Source organism: Agelaius phoeniceus, chromosome 5 (genome assembly GCF_051311805.1).
Source record: "Agelaius phoeniceus isolate bAgePho1 chromosome 5, bAgePho1.hap1, whole genome shotgun sequence".
Taxonomy (NCBI): Eukaryota; Metazoa; Chordata; class Aves; order Passeriformes; family Icteridae; genus Agelaius; species Agelaius phoeniceus.
This window is the reverse complement of record NC_135269.1, coordinates 11180719-11204386: the sequence shown is the minus strand read 5'-3', so window position 1 is coordinate 11204386 and position 23668 is coordinate 11180719. Positions and strand designations below refer to the sequence as shown.

The 23668-nt window shown below is 36.4% G+C and overlaps 1 protein-coding gene across 2 annotated transcripts in view; it reads left to right on the top strand.

Annotated features, from left to right (window-relative positions):
- Positions 1–23668, top strand: part of IPO8 (importin 8) — a 47682-nt gene that overhangs the window by 14742 nt on the left and 9272 nt on the right. For both annotated transcript variants that reach the window (XM_054631828.2, XM_077178286.1), the window contains exons 6-22: positions 104–193; positions 590–684; positions 1248–1332; positions 3223–3357; positions 4213–4312; positions 5964–6040; positions 7301–7417; positions 9662–9751; positions 10409–10574; positions 11133–11293; positions 11742–11867; positions 12516–12582; positions 13225–13350; positions 13813–13910; positions 14946–15041; positions 16473–16693; positions 23125–23330. In XM_054631828.2, coding sequence (XP_054487803.1) covers positions 104–193; positions 590–684; positions 1248–1332; positions 3223–3357; positions 4213–4312; positions 5964–6040; positions 7301–7417; positions 9662–9751; positions 10409–10574; positions 11133–11293; positions 11742–11867; positions 12516–12582; positions 13225–13350; positions 13813–13910; positions 14946–15041; positions 16473–16693; positions 23125–23330 — 2056 coding nt within the window. The remainder of the gene's footprint in view (positions 1–103; positions 194–589; positions 685–1247; positions 1333–3222; positions 3358–4212; positions 4313–5963; positions 6041–7300; positions 7418–9661; positions 9752–10408; positions 10575–11132; positions 11294–11741; positions 11868–12515; positions 12583–13224; positions 13351–13812; positions 13911–14945; positions 15042–16472; positions 16694–23124; positions 23331–23668) is intronic.

The window sequence follows — 23668 nt, the reverse complement described above, 5'->3', positions numbered from 1 at the left end:
TTTACTTAAAACCTCATCTTCCTTAGAATGTAACTGCTGCGGAAAGATTTGCCTTTTACAGAGAAAAATAGTATTTCATACCTTGTTTTTTCCCTTATTGCAGTATGCATTGCCCCTCCAGTTGGTGAATAACCAGACTATGACTCAGTGGATGGAGATCTTCCGGACCATCATTGATAGAAATGTACCACTGGTGAGTTCTAGCTTTGTGAAGACCTCTGAAACTTGTGTATTGGCATTTGAGGAACAGTCAGTGGAAAGATTTTCTAAGTGGGCTTTTCTTAAGATTCTTATCCTTGGATTTTTGAGCCAGAGTGATGTGGTATTCAAGTGTATCTGAGAATCTGCATTTTTTAAATATGCATAATTTAAAAATTAAACTACAGGCATTGTGCAGGTATTGCACATAGACATTATACTGCCTAATTAAGATAACTGAAAATTCCTGAGTCTCATATAACTGTTAACAGAACCAAAGCTTTAGTCCATGCTGTGTGTTTATATTAGTTTATTAGCAAGGAATATTTAAAACATAATTGCTTCTCAATAAGTGACATAACTAATTTAAAATAAATGTATTTGTTTGTAGGAGACTTTGCAAATTGATGAAGATGATAGACCAGAGCTGGTGTGGTGGAAATGCAAGAAGTGGGCATTGCATATTGTAGCTCGTCTCTTTGAAAGGTAACTGATTAAAAACTAAATTTGGGTTACAGGTCTGTACCATTACTTGGCATGCAAGTAGAGAAGACAGTTTGAGAAATTTAACAGCTCCTGGTCATTCAAGAGGTTTTTCTGCTGCTGTCCTCTGCCTTGCACTGGCACAACTGCTGGTCTCAGCTCTTAGTGAAATGATTGGACTCCCTTAAGATGGCAACAAACTTGTCCCACAGGAAAAGTAAATCTATCCAATTACATATTTATTTTAATACACTCAGCTACAAGTGTTTATATTCTCAAGCATAAAGGCAGGGAAAGATTTGAAAAGAAATTCATAAACTTGGAAGTTACAGAGGTTGTGACAAAAAGCCATGTTTACTTCAGTATAATACCTTATCTTGGGATAATTTAAGAATAGGGAAGTGAGGTGTTACATGGGAAAGGATGACTTAGAAGGAATCTGTGGTAAATTTTTCCTTTGTTGATGCAAGACCACTCAGGGTCCTGTATGGTTTAGGAAGTACTATATCTTCCTGACACCATAGACTTCTCACAGTGTAAATATCTGTGTCCTTTTCCTTTTAAAGATATGGAAGTCCTGGAAATGTAACTAAAGAATACTTTGAATTCTCAGACTTCTTTTTAAAAACCTATGCTGTGGGCATACAACAGGTAAGCATAGTTCATTTTTTATGAATTGCATTATTTTGACTGAAGAAATGTATTACTTTTTAACAGTGCTTGTGTTGAGGTTCATTTATTGAACAAAAATGATGAGAGTCTGGCAGGTTTTCCTTGTAGTGACTGAGAAGTTCTTTAGAACTCAGTGCCATACAGCTGAGGTGTAATAACACAATTTTTCAGCAACTCAAAAAACACTGCAGGAAAACTCTCAGAAAAGGTGAGTGCTGATAAAATGGTATTATTGTCGTGTATAAGCACTCTAGGTACAACTGAGAGGAACACTTTTGGTGCAGAGGCCTCATTTCACAGAAGGGTGTATTTTCAGGCCTGTCACACTAATCCAATGATACTGTTTTATTTCAGGAAGATAGAAGCAGATTAGAAGATGTGTGGAGAACAGCAATGAACATTATTTTATTCCTGGAAAGCATATTATGTGAAAATATAACCTAAATTCACCATTTGCAAGGAAATTATTTTTTGTTAGGAATGCTAATTATTTGTGTTTAACATGGTGTGTGGAGACAGTTCAGTTCTGATAAAGTTGCTAAAGAAAATTACTCTTCTTCATCCAGTCTGACAACAGAATAGTTTATCCATCAGGAAGAACTAAGGAGGGGAATGGTTGTGGTAAGACTGTAAATTAAATGAAAAGGGAAATAACTAAATATCCTTTCTAGATGCCTTGCAGTGTGTAACTTCTGAGCAGAAAAATGGACTCCCATGGGCAGTTATAATTTGAAATACTTAAAGTTTGTCTGTTAAGGTATTAGGCTATGTTACAGAGGGAACAGTTTAGCTTTCAAGATAAATGTACTGGATGATCTGCACATTTCTTCAATTTCTGGCTCTTAAATAGTGATTTATCATTATTCCTTGCAGAGTTGGTAAGAATTCTGTTGTGAATATTACATGACTAAGCCTTTGTTACTTATTCATCAGTTGATAAGTGCTGACATTGTGCTGGAGTCTGTATAAGATATAGACAGTTCTTGTCCTTGGAGCATTTCATATAAAAGACTTAACATCAAACTTAGCATTCCTAATGAAGGAGCTATATTCAAAATAAAATTTATTATAATGCTCTGAAGAATTACAAAGCAGAATTGTTCTGCTGAAAGCATATGACTCAAAATTTTGTTATGCACTGCCCTTGACTTTTATTGTTATTCATGTATATGCCACTTCTTTACACTTACTAATAATTCACCTGCCATTGGTGCAGATTAGTAGCTTTGTACTGTGTTTTTTTCTTAGTAGAGGAAATTTTTTTACCAAGGAAGCTTTGTGTGATAGAGTTGGTAATAGCATGTCAGGTGATACTATCTGATAGCTACAATAAGTAATTGAAGTTAAGGGGTTTGCAGCTCTTCTGATTCAGAGGCTTAGGTGAACCTATTTTTCTTTGCTGGTTTAGTATTTCTATTCTCTCCATTGTTTTTCCAAAGTAATTAATCTTCTTTAGGGACCTATCATTAACTATGAATGCAGACACCACTTAGCAGGTATAGAAGCCACCAGTTTGAAAATCTCACTGTGCCTTTTCCCTACCTATTCCTGGTTTTACTGAGGCCTCTCTAAACTGTGAGCCTCTCACTGTTGAAGTATAGCTTTGGTTTATAATCACAAGTGATCACATGGTAGGGCTAGTAGTAAAGGTGGGCATCTGCATAAATGTTTGCAGGATTAGAACCTTGATCTTTAAATTATTTATGATTTTTGGATCAAAGGCATTATAATGATTTCTAGTGCTAGAACATCTGCTGTAAAACTACTTTATCTGTTCATGTATATTCACTGAGGAAGTGCACTGCATGTTTATGCATGAGGCAGAATTTTCAGTCTTCATTTAAAAATACCAATTTGTCACTTCTTTAGGTTCTCTTAAGAATCTTAGACCAGTACAGGCAAAAAGACTATGTTGCACCACGTGTTCTTCAGCAAACATTGAACTATCTGAATCAAGGGGTGATTCACTCTATCACGTGGAAGCAAATGAAGCCACACATACAGGTCAGTGCTTAAAACCCAGTCATAAACAATGCATGTCATCAGAGAGGTTAAAAAACACCCCCAGCACCCCAAGTTTTGTGTTTTTAAAGATTTCACTAATTATTCAGCAATTGATCTGGAAAATAAAATAGCATTTCTACACAAATGTGGTTGTGTTTTGCAATATATGACTACCCTTTATTGCAGATAATGTTAACTCAAGCAAAGATTCTGTTCCATAAGTTCTTTATTTGAGTTTTTACAGTCTGCTAGACTGTCTGCTAGTCAGCTAGTTCTGGCTGTTCTGGCTTTTATTAGTTACTGGTGTTCAGAATTGTCATAGATTTCTGATTGTAGTGCAAAGATAGTGCACAAAGAGAACATTCATCTAAGAGGAGATAAACCCTCTTTTAAAGACATGTTTTATAAGTGAACTAAAGAACAAGTGAAAAGTAATCTTCCTGCTCTTTTATTTTTTCATATCATAAGATCCTCTTTGTAGTTAGTTAATTCCATGACTTTTATGGGGAAGGACTCTGAAATCTGTTCTCATGTTAAGTATTGCATTGGTGAGATCCTTCTGCAGAATGTAATATTCTGCTGTGTACAGAGCAGGTCCTGAAGTGTATTTTGTGCATGGTAATGTAATATTATAAAGATAGATTGTATAACTACTGCTGCTGTCTGGGCCTGTTTCAAAAGGAAAGTACCTATAATAATGTGAATTTTTTTCTGGTAGACAAAATAAAAGAATGCTGCTTAAAGGAATGTAACTCTCCAGAAAAATAATCTAATAAATTAGTGCATGGTGGAGGGCAGCTGTACTGGAATTGGATTTTATATGTACTTACTTGTATTTGGCTTTTTTAAAATTAGACTATAACAGAAGAGGTGATATTCTCTCTAATGTGCTACAAAGATGAGGATGAGGAGCTCTGGCAAGAGGATCCATATGAATATATCCGCATGAAATTTGGTAATTTGGCTTTATTTTTTGCTTTCATCATAACTGTACCCTGTAGTTCCAGTGATCAGCATGGCCATTGTAATGTCTCTCTTCACCTGAACAATGGGAAGAACAAAACTTTTTTCTTAAATCTCACCAATCTGTAGTTAAAACCATGTGGCAGATCAGGTGAGTTTGGGCTATGGGGCTGGTAGCTTTGATTTAAATGATTCTCTCAGAGTTTTTTTCTACTTCACTTGTGCTCAGAACAGCCCAGACAGACTGGCTTGCTCCCTTGTTAGTGCCTGTTTCAGAATCCTGGCTTGCAGATGTGCCAGCTGTCTGCAGGTTCCTGCAGCTCTCACTTTGACCAGAAGAGGCCTGACTTACTCTTTCCCTGCTGAAAATTGTCAGTGCCTTTAGTGTTCTTCTGCCACTTATTACTACTCAATTGTAAGATAATTAGATATATATATTCCTTCAAAAGACACAGTGCAAAATCTTGGGAATAACACATAGGGCCATATTATGAATAATTGCATTTATTAAAAGATTCATGTCATTGAAAAAGAGAAAGGTACTTTAAAAGTACAGCAATTTTAGCTGGAAAACTCTTGCAAGCCAGGCACCACAGAGATATATATGCAGCATTTGGGAAATTTTAATTAGTTGATTTGGGATTAGTGTATGTGAAAATGGAATTTAAATATTCATAGAATTATTTAAAAGCTTGGAGAGTTGTTATGCAACAAATTAATTACAGTATAGTGTTGATCACTAGGGTATACATACATCCTTGATATTTGGTGTGTGAATTCAGTTCTTTCTGTGAAAGTAGTGAATCTTATTTTTATGTGTAGCTGAGGCAGTTAAAAACAGATTCAGATTGTATCATGGAAGGTAAAAAAAACACTCAAAGTACATTACACTCACATATCAAAGTACATTAAATGGAATTTTTTTGAGGCACTTTTTCATTTGGAACAAGGATTCCAGTGGTCTGGTAGTATTTCCTAATGATGTTTTATCTAAAATTTTTTGGGAAGAGTTGGTGTGTAATTTGAGTCAGATTTTGAGATAGCATTTTAAGGTCTTTTAGTTTGGTTTAATTTGTGTGGGGATGTTTGGATTAGAACATGTTTGCATGTTTTTTTTTTCAAGATATAAATTACACTTTCAATATGAACAGCAGAGGTTTAGTTGCAGTGAATGAAACTAAAAAACTTGACCTTTCAACAGACTTAAAGCTACTCCAGATCTAAGTAGATTTTATGTACAAAAAGTTTCCCATGATGTTTTAATAAAATCAAGTAAAAAATGTGTACATGTGGTATACAGATGGTACTGGAGTGTATTGTTTTTCTTCCTATAGGGGTTTTAATTAAAAAAAGAGACAGGATTTTTGGTCCCTTGTATATGGTCTCAAAAGTGCTAATGAATAAAGAGAATATTCTTAATTAAGGGAATGAAGAGGGGCAGTGGATTTGGAAGGCAAGAAGTAAGGTGTGTGACATAAGCTTGGGTCTGACTCTTTAACCAGGAGGTGAAGACAATCATGGCAATAATTTTGAGGTTAGATATTCATCCAGATTTTGTGATACCCCAAAACCAAGATGGTTTTGAAAAAAATTATTATTCAGACAAGAAATTTTTTTAATGCTCTTTTCTCCCCATTTTTTAGATGTATTTGAGGACTATGCATCCACAACAACAGCAGCACAAAATCTTCTTTACACCGCTGCAAAGAAGAGAAAAGAGGTATGATGCCAGTGGCTTTAAATTATTTGAGTTTTCCTTAATAAAGTTATTTCCCCATATATTTGAAGATGCTACAGGAAGCTAATCTTGAAAAATACACTTGCTGCTACATAGTTCAGTGTTTCCTGGCTGAATGCTATCAGTCTGGGGAGAGTTAAAATATGGTGTGTATAAATACTAAGTAGATTCTTCTTGCATCTGCCAGATACAAAATGGGTTGGAATTGATATATTGGAATAGATTTTCCCAGGTTTACAAACAGCCTCTGTCACAGCCGTTCTCAGCATCACAAACTGTAGCAGGAGGGAAAGTGGATCTGATCCTTATTAATTTCCACTGATGCTATTTAAAATCCTTCTTAGCAGCAATGAAGTTAGCAAGGACAAAACCCATTCCATATAGTTACTCTTTAAATGAGGACAGAGCTTTTCTGTAGATCTTTCTGTATTTCCAGTTACCTGTACAAAAATACTCAGGCAAGCCCCCTGGAAACACAATTGGATAAAATGGCAAATGTTTTTCTTAGGTTCCATTTTAACATCCAGTAATCATGGAGCTCCATTTCCAGATGGATTTTCAGAGGAGAACACAGTCTTTACATTAGGTGGAATAGGTGGAATATGACCTTTCTACTTTTTTATTGTCAAAACAGTTCTTGTCCACTGATCTTCCTTCTCATTTTCATAATTTATATTTAGACCATCCCAGTGGCATGTTGGAAAAGGACATAATGAGTGTGGAAATCACATTCAGCCATTGGTTTTGCCAAGAAACTTTTCTAAGTCTAGTCAACTTTAGAAACTACTGCCAAAATCAGTAGGTCAAATTAAGTTTATGAGATTTTAGTCCAAGCTCTCCTTGAAAATATATGTATTTTCATAGATATATGCACACACACACATGTATTTATATTTATGTGTGAGACAAGCCAGAAAAGAAGAGAAAAAATGGGCGAGGTTCTGTTTGAGCCTTTTGCCTTTTCATCACTTTTTTTAGTTGCTTCAAGACAGTGACAAAAATACCTTACTTGCTGTTAGTAATGAGAAATTTCATGGAGATTAATCTAATTTTGATCAGTTTGGCTGAAAAGTTGAGAATTCCAAAGTTCTACACTTTAGCTATTGAAAGATGCTGCATTTAGTACCTCACATTGCTCTGGCCAAGACAAAATTTCTTCTTGAAAATGTCATAGGAATTTTTTAAACAATGCTATTAAAATAACTTGACTAAAGGGGATTGTGTGTTTTCTGTCCTGCACAGGTATTACCAAAAATGATGGCATATTGCTACCAGATTCTGACAGAGCCAAACATTGATCCAAGGAAAAAAGATGGAGCTTTGCATGTTATAGGATCCCTAGCAGATATTTTACTGAAGGTAAGTGGGTAAAGAAATGAAAAAAGTTTGCAATTCTTGCTATCAGCTGTGATTTAAATTAAAATACTCTTACTTTATAAAGTATGACTAGCCCTTAGCCATATTTATAAAAATCTGTAGAGAGATTGCACTCTGATTGCAATCAGAATATGAGAGTCTATTTATTTAAAAATATTAACATTTTTTCCTGGTTTTTATATCACAATTTTTTACACACAGATTTTTCCTTCTCATGTTTTTCCAAAGCTCTAGTTGTTTGTTACACAACAGTCCCTTGGTCCCCTGCTGCTTTACTAGGAAAATGGAAGTGTTAAGAAAGCAAACATGCATTCCATCAGCAACATGGCCTATGATTCTTTATGAAATTCCCCGACAGCCTGCACTGTTATGGGCTTCTTCTGGTTCCAGGAAAAGGTTTACTTAACACATTACAGGGGTGTTCTGTCTAGCTTTCCAACTTTTTCACTCTTCAATAAGTGGCTTTAAGTCTTATTTCATCTGCCAGTTGGGAGTTTGAAAAAAGCTGAAAAGAACAAGGAGCCTTCCTCCATTTTTTATAGACAGCATCTTCAGAATTTTGGGTGTATTTCTGGAATCTGAATGCAAATTTAATACACACTGTTGCTCTCTAATTGAAATTGATTACAGTTTGCCTGGTGCTTTTGTAGATGGTGGAGTTCAAAATATGCCTTTGCTCCATGTCAGAAGTAATTGACAAAGCATTATCACTTTTAGCATGAGAATGGTGATCTTGTGCTGGAGGCTTCTTTTAAAAATTGATTTATTATATTTTATCTGAATTGTCTCACTGTGCAGGATTTGTCTTCATATTACGAGCAACATCTCACCAACACTTGACCATCTGTTTTTTTACCAATCTATTTTCTGATCTTAAATCCTGAAGCATCAGTAACTTTTGCAGAATTATTGTAGATTATTTTGGATTGTAAATGCCCTTCCTCATGCAGGAGTATAACAGTGAATGAGGACAACATTGTTTGTGTTGTGAGGAGACTTTCATATTAACATATTATCTCTGTCCTGTGGGGAAAAAACGGGATTTATTCCAGTATTCTGCTCCTATTTGAAATTTTCAATCCTGAAACATGAGGTTATATTGTACTTTATAAAAGAGTAATAACCCTGAACACCACAGACCCCTTTAAAATTTGAATTTCTTGTGTTTGGCATTTGACATATTGAAACATTCCATCAGCTGCTTCCATCTCAAATCCTGGATTTGTAAGTGCTTTCTGGCTCTTGAGCTGAGATCCTGAGTCTAAGGAGCTCACAGATACAATGGGCCTGCCTGAGCCACCTGGCTCCCCACAGCAGCTCCAGTTCAAAGCCTACAAACTTCTGGCCAGTATGCACAAAAGAACAGTATTTTCTTTTCTCTCTGTTTTTCTCTCTGCTCAGTCCTTCATCCAGCTCTGTGAAGGCTGGGGAATGAGTGTGGAAAAAATGCTGTGTGCATTGGTGAAATCAAGATACATGTTGTATTCAGTGTCCCATTTCACCCTTCTCTGTCTTTGCCACTGAATCATTCCTTTGGATGGTAACAACATCCCTAGCATGTATCTTTTCTATTATTCTGGACTGTAAGGAAAGTCTAAAATCTCCATGCTTGTTCTAGCTTCCTGTGAGAATCTTGGGATTTGCTAAGTTTGAAATAATGAAGTATAACTCTCATCCAATGTCCTTCTCCAGCTAAGGAAATTTCTGTCACAAAGGAATTATCTTCATCCATTAATAAACACAAAAAAAGATGAGATTTGTTGCTGTAGTGTCCAAGATAGTAAGTTTTGATACTTAGAGTAACAGTAGTTCATTTGAAACTCAGATCTGTTCCATACTAACCCCATATTTATCTTCAGGTTTATATTTTCTCCTTTGTAGGAAGAATGGAATTATTAGGTTATTGATCCTTGTTAGTTTTTAAGAAAAATCAGCTGGTATTAATTGCCTTAAATAACATGAGAATTCCAGTTTACATGTTGTAATGAATAATGCCAAGTAAAATATTATATGTACAGTTCTTTCACTTACCTGGTTTTGAACTTGCTGTGCTTTTGAGTTGATTCTATTCAAGGTAAGGGATCCACTTCTCTTTGTGGGAGGATACCTTTATTATATAGACAAATTACTGTGTTTCCCATGGTTGATATTCAAAATGCATTATGGGCTAGAAAGAAGTATGTGAAATGAATGGTCTCCAAAATTAATTTTTCCTTACTCCAACAGAAGAGTGTCTTCAAGGATCAAATGGAGCTGATGTTGCAGAATCACGTGTTTCCCTTGTTCATGTCTAACCTGGGATACCTCAGAGCTCGAGTAAGTTCACCTGTTACATCAATTCCAGTGTTTGCCACGGTTCCTTCCTTTGCAGTTTGATTTCATTCTGAATGTTACTGAAAGAAATTAGGTAAATACATAGTAAAATTTGAAATTACATTCTTGTGCTGGCTTTTTTTCATAATTTTGTTTTAAAAATGATTTTTCAGTTAAAGGAATTGATGTAGGGTCTGTGTTGTATTAATGTTCACCTCTTCAATCAAACTTGAGAATTTGAGCAGCAATTGTGGCCATTTTTCATTAGCAGAGATGGCTGTGAAGAGCAGGCAGGATTTCCACAAATAGGTAACATCAATTTGATTGTTGCTTGAAGAAAATCTCCAAGTGCCGATATCAGTCACGGACAAACAGTTTTCATTGTTTTGTTATGATTTTGTTTCCCCCAGAAGGACCAAAGCAATGAATGCAAATTATGTGCACACTGAATTTATTAAAATTTGGGAAAGGATAATAAAGAACTACTTGAGTGCAAAACCTGTGCTACATTTAATGAAAGAATACATCATAAGTGTATTCATAAATGGGAGGAAAAAAACAATGCATGCAAGCACAGAGATAGTTAGCATTGGTTTTGACTCAGTTAAAAATGCTTAAAATTGCCATAGTCCCTAAATTGCTTCTGTTTTTGCCTTGCAGTCCTGTTGGGTACTTCATTCATTCAGTGCTTTGAAATTTCACAATGAGATGAACTTGAGGAATGCAGTAGAGCTGACAAAGAAGAGCCTGATTGATGATAAGGAGATGCCTGTCAAAGTAGAAGCAGCCATAGCCCTTCAGACCTTAATATGCAACCAAGAGCAAGGTATGTGGCAGTGATTCATCAGCTGTATACACTGATCTATTGATTTTTTTGTCAAGACAAGGAGGTTGGTGCAGATTTATCTAAACATTTCTGTCATTTGAAGACATAGATTTCAGAATATTTTATCATGTTTAGGCAGATTCACTTGCTTATTTCATCCCAAAATTCTGACTTGAAGTTTTTATGATGCAAAAGAAGTTAGAATCAGCATGTTTTTATAAAGTAAATATCACCCATCTTTGGGGTTTTTTTAGTGAACTTAAGCAGTGTGTATGTTTAAAAATGAGCACTGCTTTATGTATGAGAGCAAGTGTTCCCTCAAAAGTGGATTTTAGCTGTAGGTGGCATTTCAATATTACACAATTTATTTACTCTGTCTACTAGTTATGGACTGTAAAATTGCCTTGGTATGTTTTTTGGCTTTTTTATTTCTTTAGTGAATTCAAATTTTAAAAACTTACTTTGTTCAAGAATAGTCAGCTACCATGGCAGTTTATGGATGCAGTATATTTGTGTTTATGGATAGCTGATTTCACCTGCTTTCTATTCATCTTTTAGCCAAGGAATATGTGAAGCCTTATGTAAGGCCAGTGATGCATGAGCTCCTGCACATTGTGAGGGAGACAGAGAACGATGATCTCACGAATGTAATCCAGAAGATGATCTATGAGTACAGCCAGGAAGTCGCCACTATCGCTGTGGACATGACCCAGCACCTGGTGAGAGCAATAGTAAATGACCACTCCACTCAGAAGCATGGGCCTACTTTGGTGAACATTTAAAGAACTCTGCTTGAAGTACACACTGTTTAAAGTAATCTTTGTAAGAGTCCACTGGTAGTATTTGCAGTATTTGTGGGTTTTTTTCTGTATGAAGCATTTTTAAAACCTATAGATTTTTCAAAGACACTGATTTGTGTCACTGGTTTTAATGAGCTGTGGTCTAACTATTTAGCATTTCAAATGACTTAACGTAGACTTCTGAAAAAAAAAGAGGAGATTTTAATTTGCTACGTTCCCCTTTCAAAAGCAGCAAGCATATTTTTCAGTGCTGACAGCTCTTAGAGATAAAGCATTGCTGCTGCTGCATTAACTGGCTTGGTTTTGAATGACAAATTAGAAACATGGGTTTGCTCTTGAATGTCAAGTTGGTTGGTTTTGTTCACAGGCTGAAATATTTGGTAAAGTACTTCAGAGCGAGGAATATGAGGAAGTAGAGGACAAAACTGTTATGGCCATGGGCATCTTGCACACAATTGACACAATCCTGACAGTTGTGGAAGATCACAAGGAGGTGAGATTTTCCTTGGTACTTTCCTGCTTTCATGCATGACAAGAAGCACTTCTGTGTATGTTGCATTATTTGCCATGAATGTCATTTACTGCAGCAGGATGGTACCAAGCCATCGCTGACAGATTTGAATCTAAAGCCCAGTTTACTTTTGTGATTCATTAATTGTTTAGCTTTCAACTTCAAGGGAATTTATGTCCCAAGGGTAAAATTCTTAGCCCTTACTTGGTAAACACTTCATTGGAATGTGCTGGTTTTGGTTGGGATAAAGTTAATTTTCTTCATAGTGACTGGTTTTATTACAGAGCATTAAAGTAGAATTTAAAAAGAAATATTTTGAAGAACCCTAATTTTTTACAGTGATGACCCATATCTTTAGTTGACCCAGCAATATCTTGGGTATAATTCCTAGGAATTAGTCTCCCAAGTTGTGGTGCAATATGCCCACAAATCACATATTCAGGGTAGAGAGGTTCTTTCTGCATCAGGGAGACCTTATTTCATAATATTATGATTGTTAATGCAGCATTTAAAAAATGATAAAAGCCTTTTTGATCTGAAGAACTTCTCAAACTGAATTAGTCAAATACATTTATTTGATTGCTGTATTTCTAATTTTTTAAATAAAACTGCTTTATGTTTTTATTTCAGATCACTCAACAGCTCGAGAGCATTTGTTTACAGATCATTGGCCTTGTTTTGCAGAAACACGTTATAGGTATGTTTTTGAGATATGTAAAATCATGTAAATTAATTATTGTTATCTTCCAGAACAGAATTTCATCTTTTTGTGTGTGTTTCTTTAGAGAATAAGACACTACTTTACCATTGTAATTTGTTTTTCCTGATCTTCTCTTGTACCTTAGTCAGATTGGCTATTGTGTTTTGGAGGTCAAAAGCTGAACATGCTGTTCTGATTATAATTCTGCCTAATTGTGTTAAAGGACAATGTCTAAATTACATTAGTCTCTTATGGACATGGTCTGCAATTAAATTACTGCTTCATCAGTATGCTGCACTAAAAGTTACACTTTTGTGATAAGACCGTTCAGAAAAACAAAGACTGAGGAAAAAATATATTTTTCAGTAAATCAATTAGAAGCATTGTCTTTAATGTGCTGCTGATATATTTTTTGGTGTGTATTTATAGTGGAAAACTATGCATATCATTGTAACTATAGCTAACACAAGACCTGTCTGAAGGAGTCTTTTACAATTTGTTTTATTTTTCTACGTATGATTTAGTTTCTAATTGCTGTCCTCTAGTTGTTACATGACTCAGGACTCAGTTTCAGATTTCAAGGTATTTGCAAGTTAAATTTTTTTTGTAAAGCACCCTGCTACAAATTGTCTTTTGCAGAGTTTTATGAAGAAATTCTGTCCTTGGCCTTCAGCTTAACATGCCAGATGATTTCACCTCAGATGTGGCAGCTTTTAGGTGTTCTGTACGAGGTTTTCCAGCAGGACTGCTTTGAATACTTTGCAGGTAAATTCACTTCTGTTCTAATGATATTTTTACTGTTTGAGAATTCATCTCTAGCAGATCAGGGTCTCTTCCATTTAGTGTCATGGTTTAAAATGATCATGTATTTGAGTCATGCCCTGCCCGTCTGTTTAGTGTGGGAGTGTAACAGGAGATATTTAAGTAGGAGAAGCAAATCTGTCAGTGTGATCAGTTGTTGTAGGGGTCCTGAACTCAAAGAAAGTTGAATATTCAAAGTTAATGTGAAACTACAAATTGATTCATTAAGATGTGATCCTACTCTAGTTCCAAGAATGCACCCTACATAGTGCATTTTATGAAGAATTCTTCCAGAAAAGACTTTCACAGAGTTTGAATTTCCAGCCCTATTCAAGAACATCAGCTAATGAATTCCCCTTTTCAGGACTACCTCTCTGGTTAGCACTTTTTGCAAGTTTTTTCTCTTTTGCTCTCCCTGTTCTGCAGATATGATGCCTCTCTTGCATAATTATGTGACCATTGACACCGATACTTTACTGTCTAACCCAAAGCATTTAGAAATCATTTACTCTATGTGTAAAAAGGTAAGGCTTGTGATTCTTACTGTTGTTTTTATCACTGGTACATAACAATTAGAGGAGCTGAGTGACCTGAACATGCCACGTAGTGGCCAAGCATTTCAGAATTAAGTGAATTTTGGTCTTGACTCAGTTCTGAGCACACACAGCACCTTCACACTTTGTAAGTGACATGCTTAAAGAAAATTACATGCAAAAAGCTGTGTGGGAGAAAGCTGCTGTTAATCTTGACTCTCTTCCATGGAGAAGCTATTTTGGTAGGTAGGGAATTAATGAAGCCTGATTTCCTTGGGTTGTGTATCTTGCAGTTGGACTCTCTGGTTGTCAGCTAAGGTGCAAACTCATTTGAAGTTCTTCCTACATTTATCTTGTTTCTCTTTCATGCTGAGTCTCTCATGTATAATAAAGTATGAGATCATGCTGCAGTCCTCCTCTGATTTGGGGCATTAGAGAGTGTTAGGCATCTAGCCTACCTGCTTATTTTTAAGCAACTTGGAGTATTTATTTGATTGTGAAAATTTTGCTTCTTTTGTCAGGTTTGATTGACAGTGACCATGGGGTTGAAATGTATTGAGATGAAGCACTCAGTTTCATTTGTATGTGCCTACACACAGAATGATTGCATACATCTTGTTCTTAATCAGAAACTAGCCTAGACATAGCACTTCACTTTGCCACGCTGTTAATCTGCCAGTGACTATTAGAATTGAAGTGAAAAAGTGGAAATGCCATGTGGAAAACATCAGTGATTCTTCTAAGTGACATTTCTTTCTAAAAAAGGGAAAGTGAGAACATATAAATAATATAATATTCTTTAAGAACTACAGTAATTTCTTCTAGTTTTTAAAATTCACCTTTAGCCACTTATCCTTGCTTATGTCCTGTAGAGATGAATTATGTGTCTTAATTCCTCACAAAATTTAACATGAATACATATGTATATGCTGTGTAGAGATTTTTGGATGTATGCAGGTACAGGAGCACTTGTTCTCAGTGTTGTCAGTGATTACTGATAAATTAAATTGTCACTCTGATTGTTAGGTACTGACAGGAGATGCAGGAGAAGATGCAGAGTGCCATGCAGCCAAACTCCTAGAAGTGATTGTTCTTCAGTGCAAAGGACGGGGTATTGACCAGGTGATATATATTGAACAGGTTTTCTCTTTTATTGCTTTCTAATGGTCCATGACTCCTGAGAGAAACAGCTGAAATTAGAGAATTTGAGGGAAATGTACAGTGGGGAGAAAGACAGAAAGAAGTAAATGAACTCAGGAAAGTTTGTAAGGTTGGGGTTTTTTGATTTTGAGACAAGATGTTAGTGGGCATGACCACAAAATGGATATGGAGTGAATTATAAGGATATAGTATGTTGTGCAAGATTGTAGTTTTTTTCTTTCTATTAATAGAGTTTCCCTTTTGATGCAAAACGTATACTTAAAACTACTGTGGCTGAGAGTTTAACTGTACATATCCAACTGCTGTTGTTTCTCCAAGCTATGGGAACTTTTTGATGTCTTAAATTACTAAGTGCATTTGGAAATGCAGATTTTTTAGCATGGCTTGATTGTGATTGCAGGGAGAAACATAATCACAATTTTCCAGAGTTTCTTAGAACACCTTTTTAGAAAGTAGTCTTTTTCCTGTTAAGGGCCAAATTCTGGACTCATGTAATGAGCCTAAATTACCTTGACATATCATGTTTGATGTTGCCACAGTACAGTCCATGGATTTCAGTGATAAGTTTTCAGGTAATTTCACTGAAAGTGATATAACTTTACTGGTGTAAATCTGAAGTAATTGAAGATAAAAACGGTCTCTGAAAGGTTCAATTTTTTAAAGGAAATCTGGAAGAGTTTAAAGTGACTTCAATGTATTTGCACTGAAATAAATATGTGGTGGAAGGCTTAATAGAGCTGTACAACTCTGTGAATTAAAATGGCTGCACGCTGAACCGAAACTCATAAACTAAAACTTTTGTAATGCTTGCCAAATTTTTGTAATGTATAAATTTGCCCATTGAAATATACATGTGTTTAGAAGATGCTTATTTCGTTGTTTAGAAGTTTGTGCATGTTTGCTTTTATCCGAATAAACTTGTTTTAAACTTCTATAAAAAATTTAACATCACTTTACATTTATTAGGAAAAACTCCTAACTATGTTACGAATTTAGGTAGTTTAATTTCTAATTCCTGTTAGTTTTGAAATAGTTTAGTATCTTCCTTCAAAGATGAGAATGTCTGAGTCTTTTTCTAAATCTTTTCAACATGCTAGAGCAAACTCCACCAAATGGCCCGAAATATTCTCCCCTGTGCTCAGAATAACACTGCAATTTTTAGCTCAGAGAAGAGCTGTTTTGGGGAACATTTATAAGCCTGTGATCGAAGGCTAGAAAGTGAAAGGAATGTGTTCCTTTCTTCTATATCTGAACTTCGGATAACTCAGGACATAATTCTGGTAAAAATATTACAAAATTTTGTATAATCTGTCAGTATGTCTAATGACTGTTTTCTTTTTTTTTTTTTTTTTTTTTCCCTTTCCTTTTCTTTTTGTCTTCTTTTGTGCCCAGTGTATTCCCCTCTTTGTGGAGGCTGTTCTGGAGCGCTTGACTCGAGGAGTTAAAACAAGCGAGCTCCGTACCATGTGTCTTCAAGTTGCCATAGCTGCACTCTACTACAATCCTGACCTACTTTTGCACACCTTGGAGAACATCAGATTTCCACACAATCCTGAGCCCATCACTGCACAGTTCATAAACCAGTGGATGAATGACACAGACTGTTTTTTTGGGCAAGTATTGAGAGGGTTTTTTTACAATATTCAATATTGACCAGCTGGTTTTCAACAATGTGAGAAACTATGATCACTCTTGAAAACTTTTAAAAGTTTAGTAAGGGACAAAAGGACAATATCCAGCACTGGGGTGTTTGGCAATCTGCCAAAAGCACATTGTTAACTTAAAACAATGTTCTCTATATACTGTTATGTTACAGGGGCTACATGCATATTCATAAGAGTTTATGCATATTCAAAGATTCCTGTGAGTTTACATGTTCTAGGAAACTCTTTTGCTTGATTTTAACCTAGACTTGTCTGCATGCCATCTTGTAGATTAAATCAATATATTTTATTTTTTCTTGATGCTCCATTCTGTTGTTTTGACACTTTTTAATAATTGGAGAGTCAGTAGTAAATTTTTTCCTCTTGGTGTCCTGGTTCTTGTCACTGTTATCATTCAGATAAGATGGTCCATAAAGGTGAGAAACAACCTAGCTATTTCACACCATTACCTGGGCTAGTTACACAAATAAAAGCATTTTAATACATTATTCAGTTTTCATTTTAATATTATGCTAAGGCCTAAGATAAATATATATTTATCACACTATTATTTATATAAACTATACAGTACATACATAAACTGACAGGCTATATTATACCAAAAAGCAGTTAAAAGGAATTACAAATTATATTATATCAGAATCTTTGTGATCAATAATAGCTTGTAAAAGCTAATACATAGATGTAGATTAGAAAGCCAGTAACTATATTTATCATTTATAACAAACAACATGTTAACTTTTTATCTGAAACACTGTGTACATACTTTCTGTTCTGTATTTTGTAAGTTATTTTTAACTGCTCCATTTAATTAAAAAAAAACATTACTCTTTGCAGTGAACCCCACTTCTGATTTTAAATGAATTTTCACAATCAACTTGCATGTTTATCGTTGTGCCATTGACTTCTTAGCATCCTGCTGAACTTAAACGTCACTGTGACCTCCCTTGAATGTGTGTGTGCTGCACTGGTGTGCGCTCAGGCAGGAGCTGAGCATTTGTAAAGTTAATGAAGGAGAGCAAAGCCTGTCATCACCTAGCAAAGCTTGCACTTGATGCTGAGCAGAGGTGAAGGCCAGTGCTTGCCTCTCAGCTGAGATGTGGTGTCTTAACTGGGAGATTCACATCTACTTAAGGGCAAAGCAGACAGATGTAGTTAACAGCTACCTCTCACCTTCCTGATTGAGTTTTGTTTTGTTACTGGAGGCTGACAGCTGCCTGCAGGTGTATGGATAGGCTTAGATGGGTGTCTTCCTTAAGTTGCTTCTTCCACACCTTGTGGTAGTATTATTGGTAATTGCTAAATTATTTTTATATCTTCCAGCTTTAGAAAAGGGCAAGGCATTTTAGGATTTCTGTGTACCAATTTTCTTTTATGGCTGAAGCAAAGTTCTTGGCCTTCATCTCTTTGTGCTTTCATTTTTTTCTACTACATATCACATGCTGAGCAAATAGAGAGATGGTAGGAAAGAAGATATTCCTTAAGATGGTAAACTGAAAGAGATTTATAGTCTGAAAGAGTTCATCCTGGAGCATTCACTGAGAAGCTAGTCAGATTCAGAGAGGAAAAATGTTAGGGTCTGACTAGGCTCCAATCTCAGAGAGTACTGTGAGCTACTGTGAGCTAAATTTTCAGTTCTTCTGTGTTGCTCATCAAAAAGCATCAGCTACTGAAACTACTGTTCAAATAAACTCGTACTTGGAGCTGAGACAAAGGTTAACAAAGCCTGTGAAAATGAAAAGTTAAACACGTGGTTGTCATGCCCATCATTCTACCCAGAGTGCACTTGAATGGCAGCAGAGGGTTAGAAATCTCTCTTTGATCTGCTGCTACCAGCAGAGAAATAATTATCTATAATATTGCTTAAATCTAAAAGTCACTGTTCCTTCTGTGCTGTCTCCTCACTTTGTGGCTTCCAGGTGTAGGGTAGGGCTTTTGCTGTGGTACTGCTGGTGAGGCACTGATGTGCTCTAAGGGACTTCCTCCCTTTCCCTCAGGAGAGCACTGCTTCTAGCAGACCATTTTTTTTCTTAGGAGTATTAAAGGAGCCCCAGATTCAGAGGCCTAACTGAACAGGAAAAGACAGAAGTGCAAAAAAATTTGGTGTTCTTGAAACCCTTTCTTGGGTCTTCCCCTAACAAGTTCATGTCTTCATCAGAGAGCAGTGGGCACCTTTATTTGTACAGCCCTTTTTCTCATCAGCTGCCATTTGTTGCTTTGGTTTACACTTAGCTTACTTTCTATTAAGAGGCAGTTTTAGGCCCAGATTCAAATCATTTGGTAAACTCACAGATCCTAGAGAAACTGAACAAGATCAAAGTAGATCCACCTTCAGATGTGAAGGACCAGGTGAATCTTGCTGTCATTTCTTTGTCAGCCATGCAGGAAATCTGGAACATGGGGGTGACTGTGGCTGTTCAAGATGCCTTGTCCACATTTGGACCATCCTTGCTTTTGTGTGGACACTCCATCCATGGAAGTGTTCAAGGTCAGGCTGGATGGGGTTTTGAGCAACCTGGTCTAGTGGAAGGTGTCCCTGCCCATGGCAGAGGAGTTGGAACTAGATGACCTTTAGGGTCCCTTCCAACCCAAACCGTTCCATGATTCTATGTCTTTCTTCTGTAGCTGTGAAGTCTTAGTCCCCATAGATTGTGCTCTGCCAGCAGTAGGGTTGTGCATGGCTGCACATGTTCAGGCTGGAGCCATTGGTGTTTGCCAAAAAAATGCAGTGTTTCTGGAGCAGCAAATGCAAACACATGAGATGGAATCCATGGGAAAAATGCAAGGGAAAAGCAGTTATGGAAAGATAAGTAGCTGTTCTTCCATGTTATTAAAACCATGGAAACTATTGAAAAAGTGTTACAAAGTTGGCATATTAAAAATTAGCCAGGCAAGGAGAACTTAGAATTCCTTGTAAGACTGTGCATAAATGCAGTATGTCATAGTGGAAATCACAAATCTGTGGTTGTGTGCTGATAGTGCCTATATGCCACAGGATATTGTATGTATTTCTAAATGCTTTCTGCAGTAACTTCATACTGGAAAGCCTTTTGCAGAAACATTTGCTCCTTTCCACTTTCTACCTTTTTACTGACAGCTGAGGTTTGGATGACACATCTGCATGACTTACGCTTATTCTCATACTAAAAGTTCTTCTATGGTAACTAGGGTGAAAGGAAAATCTCACTTGCTTCAAAAAAACCCTCACTAAGTGCTTTTGGGTTTTTTGAAGCTGAAAAGGCTTATATATTTGATAGGAGTTTGAGTAGTTAAAAATCCTAGGTTTCTCAGAGTTGTACATAAAAATCCCAGTCTTCTGTTGGTTCCAACTTTGCAAATACAAGGAAATGGCTAATTATTTGCAGTTTGTCCAGGAACTGGATTGATGTAATAGAAAGAAACTTGATTTTCACAGTAAAAGCAAAGGCTTAGCACTTTTTCTCTGAAATACTTTCAGCTTGGTTTAAAATACAAAAGATTTTAAAATCCTTTGTGCTGTATTAGAGGAATATGTGTTAGCAAGAGGAGGTCCTGCAGATTATGAGGACCACACACAGCTTGTTAAAAATAGACGTGGCTTGGAGTCGTGCATTGCAGGGCTGTGTGTTGTGTGTTTAACACTCCAGGCTTGATAAACCATTGAGGAATAAGCAGAGTCCCTGATTGTTAGGGAGGGCTATTGTGTGCTTCTGAGCAAATAAGTACAGATCCCAAAGCACAAATTACTAAGGAGAATCACATCCAGGCTCCCTTGAGCAGATGGAAGGGTGCTGAAATAATGAGCCTTTTGATAGCAAGGGAATGATCCTGAAGCTATTCTTTGCTATTATGAAAATATATAAAACTCCATTTTGCTTGTTCAGTCCCTCATACAGCTGGGGTATAGTAGAATACTGAACTTCAGGCAAGGCAGATGCTTTTCCTGCTGTTTCTCTCTGCTGGCAGGTGAAAGAAAAGTCTCCTTCTGGCTCAGGTTCACTAAAGATGGCTCAATGCCTCAATTTCTGCTGTCCTGCAGGGCCTTCTCATAACATGCATATTCTGAAGACGTGTTCATTCTTGCAACTTCTCTCTTTAGCAGCTTTAAAGTGGAGCATGACAAATGTGCTGTGGGTTTTGGTCATTTGGGCTGCTTCCCAATGATGACTCCCTTTCTAACAGCAGGGCCTCATTCTTGTACTTTGATTTGCTGTCCCAAATTGATAATTTAATATGAAGCTAAGCCATTAAATACTAAGATTTTTTTTTTTACATTTTGCTGTTGCATTTTGCAATTTGTGTTGTGCAATGGTAGCTTTTTTAAATGTATGATAAAAAATAGTGCTAAGAGTTGTTAGTTTACTCTGGTGCATGTGGCTGAAGTTCCTTCTTTGTACATTTGGGTCTTGAAGAAATTTCATGGCTTCCCAGTGTCAAGATGCAGGATAGAAATCTTGTGCATACATTACAGAGCTTTGGTCACACTTGGATGACAGTGCTGACAAAAAGAGGAGGTAAAGAAAGTTTTTTCCATTTGTACTTGCACTAAGGATAACTTTCCAAATAACAGCTATCCCTCATTTATAGGTAGCATAATCTTTAGCTTGGCTTTTGGTCTGCAAAGTGTCGGCATGAGAGCGAATGCCTTGTTTTTAACATGCAGGAGTTAATCATTTCAGCTGAGAGGAGTAAGGGATTTATGGTTTTTTTCTCATGAAAGCAGACCTTGTTCCTCTATCTCAGTCTCCCTGGTTTGTATGCCCTCTTTTGTGACCCATGCCATCTGAAAAGAGAGGATTATGGTTACAGGAACGCTGTGTTCCTGCTTGCACCTTGGTGCGTTTTTCAACACGTGTAACCAAGCAGCCAAACCCAATGTGACAAAGTGTGTCATTTGATATGCTGCTTGACTTTGTTGTTCTTGGAAGGTCTGCTGGGATCATAGTGTTCTGCATGGTCATATATAATTTATTTTTGCTGTCAGCTACTCTTGAGAATGAATCACTTCAGTAAATCCTAACAGGACTAACAACATGGGAGGTGTCATGAAATCCCTCCAGATCTCCAACCTTGTTTAAGCACAAGTAAAGTTTAGAAAGCAGCAATACAAGATCACTTGTGTTACTTAAAGGATATAATAGTTCAGTAGCATGTTATATAGGAACTTGGGTAATGAACTACTCAGCACTGAAAAGCTGTATCTCTGTAGTGATTTTTGAAGTGGATTGAGCTGGTAGTCCCACTGTTAGCTTTATTGCAGCCTGTGGTGCCCATCTTATTTCTTCTCTCTCACCTTGTATTCTCTTCCTTCCAAATTAAAACTGGTTCAGTAATGGAAGTATCCCAAGATTTTAGAGGATGGCCATTTTCTCCCAGCTCTGGAGGTTTGCTTGGTTTCTCTAGGTTTGGCTGCAGAAAGCTTGCACAGAAGCTGTCAGCATCAAATTGAATAGTTCAAACAAAAAAGCTTCTTTCAAGCCCATAATAGCAGAATACTGTAATGTTAGCTCTAAGTTGAATACTTCTGATGTTTCCAGTAAAGGAGAACCAGAGAGTATCTGCAGAGGCATTTAGAGATTTTTTTCTATCTTGTTTGCAGAAATTCCTGTTTCTGGAAGTGAAAATAAATTCTTATGTTTAAGAGCATAGGTTCTTACCTAGTTTCCTGACTGTGGTCCCATAAAAATCTTTCTGCTACTAATTCAATTAATTTCTTTCCCTTCAATTGTCTTCAGTTTGTTTTACTGGAGGGCTAGTCACTTGTAAGTTCCCAGTTTGAGTATACTGCCAGTTACTCTTGATAAGACAGAATTATTTCCCTGCTTTCACCAGAGTTAGCAATGTGTCTGAAGTTAGCATTAGAAATTGTATATTGAAATATGTGTAAGCCATTCTGATGGATTTCTCATAATTTAACTTCAGTTGTCCCTGGGGCATTCCATAAATGTACCCTGCAATTCAATGCATTCCCGCTTATCATTGCTCTTCACTAATAGTTTTTGCCAATTTCCATCCCTGAAACAGTACTGCTATCAAAGCCAAGGCAAATTAATTTTCCATCCTATTTAATAATGATAATCTGTATCAAATGCTTTATTAAAGACAAGATAGTCTACATAATTATTAAACAGTATTTATTTAGCATTACAAATTTTGCATTTGGTAATCAGAAAAAGTTGCTCCAGGAATTTGACCAGTGCTTGAAAGTTGTTTAATTGTTCTTGGATGAGTACTTTCCAGTGGGAAACTTGCATTCAAAATGAAGAAAATAGTTTATGTAGGATCTTTGAACATAGCCTCTGAGACATTGTCTTCTGCCATGTCAAGCACCAGGATTTTAATGTTCTTTATACATCCTCGCAGAAAATCTGGTTTTGTCTAACAATTTTGTCTTGTTTCAGACTCCATGACAGAAAGATGTGTATAATAGGACTGAGCATCCTAATGGAATTGCAGAACCGACCACCTGCAGTGGATGCTGTGGCTGCCCAGATTGTTCCTTCAATCCTCCTCCTCTTCTTGGGCTTAAAACAAGTGTGCGCCTCACGAGAGCTCACAGAACATGAGGATCATGCTAAAGATGAAAAACACTTTGCAGAAGATAATGGTAAAATCTCCCCTTTTCACATTGTGGATTTTGTCTGGATTTAATTTAAAGGGGGTAAGAAATTGCAGTTCATTTTTAAGACTCATTAGTCTGCTGAAAATAGCTCAGCTTACTGGGTGCTTGAAATACCATCTTAGGAATTGATTTTTCCTCCCAAAAAACCAGTGTAATCAAAATATTTCAAGATGTAACAGCTAACATTTTGTAAAAGGGTAGTATTGGTTCAAGAGTAACTTGCAGGTATACTCTTCTGGGTTGGGAATATACCATCTTCTCACATAGGCAGCAGGAGTTTGCCAGGACTCCACTAGGTGTATTGTTATTTCCTGGAAAGAAGC